This window comes from Bacillus rossius, chromosome 14, assembly GCF_032445375.1.
Source record: "Bacillus rossius redtenbacheri isolate Brsri chromosome 14, Brsri_v3, whole genome shotgun sequence".
Lineage (NCBI taxonomy): Eukaryota > Metazoa > Arthropoda > Insecta > Phasmatodea > Bacillidae > Bacillus > Bacillus rossius.
The window spans coordinates 43,930,590-43,938,452 of NC_086341.1; the positions used below are offsets into that span (position 1 = coordinate 43,930,590).

At 34.7% G+C, this 7,863-nt stretch overlaps 1 protein-coding gene across 3 annotated transcripts; it reads right to left on the bottom strand.

Annotated features, from left to right (window-relative positions):
* Positions 1 to 399: 399 nt before the first annotated feature.
* On the bottom strand, positions 400 to 7,003 carry LOC134538837 (endo-polygalacturonase-like). 3 transcript variants are annotated; one of them, XM_063380369.1, is made up of 2 exons: positions 6,868 to 6,914; positions 400 to 2,158 (listed from the first exon to the last, which is right to left on the bottom strand). In XM_063380369.1, the coding sequence occupies exon 2, from the start codon at positions 2,143 to 2,145 to the stop codon at positions 916 to 918; it is 1,230 nt and encodes a 409-aa protein (XP_063236439.1). In that variant the 5' UTR covers positions 2,146 to 2,158; positions 6,868 to 6,914; the 3' UTR covers positions 400 to 915. The 3 variants fall into 3 exon arrangements, with proteins under 3 accessions (XP_063236439.1, XP_063236438.1, XP_063236440.1); XM_063380368.1 differs by having other exon boundaries at positions 401 to 2,158; positions 6,903 to 7,003; XM_063380370.1 differs by lacking the exon at positions 6,868 to 6,914 and adding an exon at positions 6,920 to 6,942 and having other exon boundaries at positions 407 to 2,158.
* Positions 7,004 to 7,863: the final 860 nt, after the last annotated feature.

A 7,863-nucleotide genomic window follows, 5' to 3' on the forward strand; every position in this document is an offset into this window, starting at 1 on the left:
AAGTATTTGGAATTTCTTATCTCCGCCGGTTGATTTGAAAAGAGGAAGTGAAAGAGCATAGAATAAAAGTATTTTCGGATTTTTAGCATTTTTTTTGGCATCTACCGCGATTGTAAATATTTACCCGAATTTTAAAAGAGAAAGCTGAAAAAAACAGTGCATAACCTAAGTATGTCATTTTAATGAATTTTTTTATGTAGCAACTGTTTTGTACTATTTCCTTCTTAAGAAGTTTTTCCTGTTAATAAGTTTTTGTCATCCAGCTCCTTGAAAAACGTCTTAACAGGGTGGAGGTGCCAAAACCACTTCTACAGACTTTCTCGTAGCAACTGGATCAATCGGAGGCTTCTTAATGCCACACTTCTTGGCAGGGTGATATGTAACTAATAAAGGACAGCACTGCACCGTGAAAAATGTTTAATGGTTCATGATTTTTTGTTGGAAGAGGTACAAGAAGTAGCGAAAATGTACAAACATGGCAGCTTAAGCTTAATAAAACTTAATTGATATTGTTTTAACTCACAAATTCAGCAACAGACTCTAAGTGATGATGTTAAAAAAAGCTTTGTTTTCTGTAAAAAAAAAAGAAGAAGAACGATGCATGAAATATTTACTTTCTATACTTAAAACACGGTTTCAGTAACAGTAACAGAATTTACAGTAAAACGTGAAAAATGCCATCAGAGACACCAAGCATCGTTTTTCACAACTTACTGATGGATTTAGTCGATTAAATGCTAGGTGGTAGCACTTCTTAGAATACACAAATTTCCCAAGGTAGGTACACTATGTCCAAGGTACGACAGTCTCCTGTAAGTCATAACAGCATCGAAAGAAATATCCCTATTTTTCAGCAGTGCAAGCAATATTGAAAAAAAAATTCTTTTCTAGAATAATACCTTTCAACAATAATTATTATATATTTCCATTCCATCCACAATGCCCCGAGGCATCAACTGAAATGTACCCAGTTATTTGGGCATAATTTGATAGCCACCTAGAGTTTTTAGCAATGTGTACATCGTTCATTGTGGCCATAACTGGATTAGCATCGCTGACACCATTGAATTTAAATATCCCTTTGGTGACTATCCTTACATTGTTCAAAGTGATGTTGCGGATTTCTGCCTCACTGGCACCAATGTAGTCGAAGTACGTCATGCTGAAGTCGATGGGTTTCTCTGCGTCGTAGACACAAATGTTCTCGTAGGTGATGCGGGTCACGATGCCGCCGCCGGAGCCCCCGGTCTTGATGTGCAGTCCGTTAATGGTGTTGACCAACGTCATGCCGGAGACCAGCACGTCGCTGACACCATAGTGCGTGCCGCTGCCGATGGACATGCCGTTCCCCGAGCCGAAGTAGTTGTTCAGTATGGAGATGTGTCTAGCAGGAGCGTGTGAGGCTGAGATGGCTATGTTGTCGTCACCGACACTAACGTTGCAATGGGCGATCGTCACGTTCTGTGATCCAGTTGGGTCGATGGCATCTGTGTTCCCTACGTTTGCCGGAGCCATGATAGTTACGCCCCACACAGTGAAGCCGTTCGTACCGGCTGTGGTAAGATGGTAATAAGGAGAATTTTTCAGCGTGACCTGATACACAGTTATGTCTTCAGAGCCCTTAATTTTTATCAGTCGAGGATTGTTGTAGTGTTTCCCTGCAGGTGACTTCGTGATCATGTCGTACCAGCTCGTGTTCGTACCGACCAGTTTCATGTCTCCCTGTCCATCTATTGTGCCTTTACCGTAGATTCCAGTTCCTTTGGCATCAGTGATCTCGATGAAAGGTCTACACTCACCTGCGGTGTCAGTTAAAGTCCCACAGGTATGAGGACCGTATAATCTCGGATTGGGTATGGCCTTCAAGGTCACGTTGCTGTCCACGAGAAGGCTCACGCCGGACGGTATCTGGAAGTGCCCGGCATTGAATATGCCCGAGGAGAGAGCCACGGCTTTCCCCTGGGTGCAGTTGTTGAGGGCGTTCTGGATGGCTTCTGTGTCGTCTCCGCCGCTAGCCTCCAGAGAGATGCAGGTCTCCGGGGTCTTGGGCTCCGTCACGTTCCGCAGATCCTGCGCCAGTCCCCCGTGGACCAGGGCCAGGATCACGGAGATGGTGATCACACTTACATGGCGTGGCTGCTGCATGCTTAGGGAATCCCTTGAAATAAATAATGCAATTCATCATACATTTCTCCACTCTTGATATGTTTATTTAATACAACAGAACATATTTTCAGTGTTTACTAGTTTCTGTACGTGCCCTATGCACTATTTAAAGACTATTTTTTTCCACTTGCCTTTTAAATTTTTAAGAAAAATATTAATTGTAAGCTTCATTTCACCCAGCGCTTATTATATAAACATGGTTTTAGATTTTATTTTAGCTTTTAAATAGTTTCAGACTTTTTAATTACATGTTGGTATATATAACTTTCATTATTTTAATTTAATTTAATTAATTTATTTATAAGTCTTTAAGTTTATATATATTTTAATATTTAGAAAAAGGGTTTTGAAAGGCTGTTTATGTTTATTTGAGCGTGAGGACTTGAAAGAAGTGAAGCCATCTTTTCACAGACGAGAGAGCCGAAACCTGAAGTTCCCCAAAGTTCATGCTTTTTTTCCCGTATATTTTATTTAGCTATCGTAACCAAATCAACCGTCCACAATGTTTTTAAGTATTTATAATGTAGCTAAACTAACCTAACTGACCATTAGTATCCTTTTATCAAACCGCCATATTTATTTAGAAAGAAAAAACAAACAAAAAAAACCGAATATGACGATCGGGCGTTTGGCAAATAAAAATTTACTAAACGTACATGTTTTTCTTTGCTTGTTGACAATATTTTATTTTGTTTATATCCTGTTGACAACAGCAGTTTTCTACTTAATTTGTGTTTTTTGTCTTTTGAGTTTTTTTTATTTATTTATTTATATTATTTTTTAGTTTTCTTCTACATTAAAAGTGTTAGCAATGGCGTATGTCCAAAAATTTACATCAAGTTAACCGTTGCTTTTTCCTTTTATTTTTTATCTCAGTGTTTGAAATAAATATACATACTCGCTGTGGCTATTTTAAAGTAAAATAATTTTATAAATAAAGCTTAGATACTTTGGACTTATAAAATAGTAAACATAACTATACCCTGTAAGTTTAGGTTAGACAACATTCTAAAAAGAGCGAAGGTAAGAGATAGGCATGCAATTATAATGTAGCGCTTGACTGTATAATTGTGTTTTGTAGGGTGGGTGAGGGGGGGGGGGGTGTTTGCCCTCTGCGATCCTGGGTTCAGGGCCCGTAATCGAATGTAAGGGCCATGGTTCCCCGCATAAAAAAACACCACACTTTCTCGAAATGACAGTGTAAACAACTGTACGCCGCAAAGATTTTATGCCATGCGTACGCATTAGTGTATGACCCGAGTCGAGTAACTGTTTCTACGAACCGTTCTTAATTTATAATTTTTTTTAGAACTTTAATTAATAGTAGGTACTACTTATTTAAAGGGTAGTTATAAATTTCTCATCAAGCTAAAATTTATTTGTCTTGTGATATGTTAGTTTTGGAGTTCGGATTGACTGTATAATTATGAAGTTAATTACTATTCAGACTTTATTTGCTATATTGTAATCATATAATTTTAATGCGCGCAAAATTGAGCAGTAGTAAAAATGTTCGCCGAAATGTAGTATATATTAATTTATAAGCTTATATGAAAGTATAGATTTAAGTTTTGTATCGCCACGCCGCTCTGTTAAAAAGAGAAAGCATTTCGTACTATCAAACTGGCCATTTCCTTATGTTTTTTTTTAACTACACTCGGTTTTTGAGGACTCCTGCTTAAGGGAAAAATAGTTCAAATTCAATATTGAATTTTTTTAAAAATATTCTGAAGTAGTTCCCAGTAAGGTTTCTAAATTGCAGTGTTTTAAATCTAAGTGGAATTGCTAGTGCAACAAGTAATAAAAAAATTAAATGAAAATTGTTTCAACTACACTGGTTCCATTTCCAGCACGATAATTAGTTTGTTACTATCATTCTTCATGTGATTAAAAAAAAAAAGCAATATGAGTTATCTTAAGGATGTTATTTTGCACAGTTATCGAGTTGAAGCTCATCATTTAAACCATGCCGGAACGAAACATAAGAAATCCGCGGTATGATTGTCATGTTAACGATTAGTGTGACCTAGGACTCTGTTTGAAAATTAACATGGTTAGAACTGTCTATAGATGTGTTCTTTATTAGTTGATAAATAATTAACTATTATATAAATAAATAAATTGTGTCCGGGCCAAAAGTTTTCCATTTCACTTGAGGCCTACACTTTGACCATTTTGCCAATACTAATATCTAAGTTTTTATAGTATTTAAAAACACACTCCGTTCGTATTTTTGTGTAGCATGCCGCGGTACAGAGTAGGCCTAGTTTCTCGGATATGTGCATCATGCACAATGTTCTGCACTTGTTTCTTTAGTTTGGAGTGGACATGTTCTGTTACCACGGACGGTAAGCCACTGAGCGCGGTTTGCAATGCGCTTGAGATGTGCGTAGAATCCGAATAGAGGGTATCTCTAGGCTTCATCGCTGCTTTCACTTGACCCGAGTCAGTATGCTCTGTCATTCACGATCTAAAGTCTCTCTGAGTGATTCGAACTTTAAACAGCCGCTAAAACGTGAAACAAATGTACGTCTGTCTTCTTCACTCTTCTATTCAGACGCCTAATTTTCTGTTGTACAGCAGCGGAGCTGTTTCAAGTCAACTGAGATTTTCTGGTAGGTAATGATATATTTTTTTTGTTGAAAATTGACTAAATTATTTTACTATGATGAAAATCTTAAGATGGTAAATATGAAGTTAATGATAATAAAAAAATAAAAATGGCCCGATTGTTCTCTCTTTCCGCGAAGCAAAACACGTGAGGCCTCGTAGTTAATGCTGTTGTTGCACGAACGACAAAGCAATGTGGTCATAGAACTGTAAAAACTATCGCCCATGTATTGGACGAATCAGGGTGGTTTTCTTCCCTTATGATCACAGATACTTAGGGAACATACATTAAATTATATTTATAAAGACAACATAATGCCACAGGGGTCACGATAGTGATAGTAATAGGGAGTAGCCTATGATTTAAGTTTCAATCAAAAATTCGTTTCCATTATTGTGAAGTTTAAATTTCGTATCGACGTTTATCTGACACGTTTTACTCGGAATAAACTCGCAGAAAGCCGTCAAAACTTTTCGTTTTTATCTGTTTCTAGTTACAAACTTTGCTATATCTTAAGGCACCATTATAGTTTTTTAAAATAAATTTATCATAGCCGATGTCCATCTGGAATAATTCAGTTTTATGTAGGTGAAGCTTTTGTTTGATTAGTGTTTGAGTTTACTTATTACAGACAAACACGCATAAAATTTACATATAAGCATCGTATATTAGGTTTGATTTTAATATTGTTAAATGCAATCAATAAAATAGTTTTAACTAATCTATCATTTAAGAAATGCACACGTTAGTTGGTCAAGAATACATATTGTGACGGAATGTGATTGTTTTTTGTTGGAAACTACCAGAAATACTTATATAAATAAATACTAGTTTAATAACACGTAAACACCACATAATAAGCCCGAAATATTATACACATACCTACGTAGACTCAAAAATTAGTGTGACTAATTGATTTCACATTTATATTTTTAATTCATGGTATCAAAAGAAGAAGAAATATACATTCTACCAGTGGGATGAAACTGTAAAAAAAGAGAACCAAAATTTGACAGTAATGTTTTAAGATTCAACAGAATTAAAATATAAATGGTAAAGATAATAATTGTTTTGTAACTGGGTAAATACAATTCAAAAGTTACAATGCATCAATGAAGTATAGTTAGTATTAGGTTTATATGCCAGGGGGTGACCATCATCTTGAGCGACATAAACGTTGACCTAAAAATTATATTTCGGACAAATTTCTCTCTAAATTATACAAATATCCTCAGATTATTATTATTTTTTTTAAATTGTTTTTGATGGGAAAGTCTTTCATCTATACAAAGAAGCTTTCGTAAAAAACATTAATTATCAAGCATCACCAAAACTTAAAGAATAATAACAATACACTTTTAGAAATATTTGGTTCTTCAATTTAAAATTTACCTATACACTTAATAAATTTATAATTTTCTTAAACAAAAATCAAAATTTCTGAACACGGCCTTTTCAATAAAAGTAAAATACGAATTTTCTTTATCTTCTAGACTCTTTCAGAGACCAGAATAATTGCCAAGTTAAATGGTATTTGCTATGGCCAAAAAAAGACACTTATAAAATGAGTATATGGCTATAAAATAATACTTTAGTGAGAAAATGAACAGTACGTACATTTGAAATGTTCTACAAAAATTACCTCAGAATTATTTTATCACTGTTAATTAATTATTTTTTTAGGATATTTAACTGTTATTTATATTTAAGTGTACACTAAAACCAATATTTGGTTAAAATTGATAAAAAGATAATGGATTTAATTTGTGCAATGTAATAAATCATAACCCATTGTTTTCATAGTAACTTCATGAACTTTGCTAATAATGACACACAAATAAAAATATAGGCAACGAATTGATGTACAAGTGCAACTGTCAAATAATTAAAAATAATATTTACAACTTTAACAACATAAAAACTGACACATTTTTTTGTGTTCCTTCAAAGGAATTACTTCTTTAATTTGATTATTACATATCCAATAGAAATAGCTGCAATTAAACAAAAAGGGCTTTAATATGTAAGCTATTGCTCAAATTTCTTACAGGTTAGAATTTGTTCTAATAACGAGTTTAAAATATACTTACCTTTGCAGATATTGAATTACAAGTATTGTGCTCACCTGAAGAGAATAGACACCTTATATAGATGACCCAGCTGCATTATATAACATTATTACGTGAACCATCGACTGCTTTAATCAGTACATGCGTGGGTTTAATATTTTCCTTTAAAAAAAAAGGCTAAGATATTTCAGATAACAACCTGTTGCTCAACATAAACACTTCAGATGAATATTTCACGAACTATCTGAAATGATACCATTAAAAAAAAGCTCATTCATCTAATCACTGATAACTTCATTCATAACAACCACAAGACCTTGAAGACTTCCTGTCTGAAAAGCGCAAGATTCCCATTATATAATACATTATGTCTTGAAGGCTAGAACATTCTCTATTGATTTGTATAAACATACCATCCCCTCCCCACAACTCAGTGGCACACTTTAGTATGTTACCTGAAGGTAGTTATGTGGAATACATCTAATAGATTTATTTATACTATTTTTATGTTTATATAATACATTTATTTACTGTGATGACATACAGTAGAAGATCAGGTGTCAAATAAAAATTACACACAAAGCATAGTTTGAAAATAAAAAGACGTTTTATACTTAACTCGACGGAGATACTAGCATTTAATTAATTAATAAATTTAATTTATGTCCCCAACAAACTCTATGTGCCAGAGACACCCTTGATAGGCACATCCTCTAAATTCAGTTATGCGGTGAGTTGAAAAGGTGTGTGCCGACAACGAACATATGCATTACGTACGGAGCAAAGATTTTATCTTTAACAGAAAGACACCTTGGGTTTCGTTTTCTTCCACACGTTTAATATTGACGTTGAAATATCCCCGTCACGTTTGCGCAGAAATCTGTGGCACGTGGACGATCGATAAACATGAGTGGTAGAGTAATATTGCAAAAGGCACAGCATGGTGTGTCAACTTACGCAGGACCGGTTTTGCGCATGACAATACGCTGGAAAACATTTGGGAAAGCATTCACGCAT

What these genes read in the sequence shown, in the direction of transcription:
- LOC134538837 (XM_063380368.1), bottom strand. Translation starts at nt 6,943, where the DNA reads ATGCAGCTGGGTCATCTATATAAGGTGTCTATTCTCTTCAG. An exon ending in AAGGTGTCTATTCTCTTCAG is followed by an intron (nt 2,159 to 6,902) that starts GTGAGCACAATA and finishes ATTTATTTCAAG; the next exon opens with GGATTCCCTAAGCATGCAGC.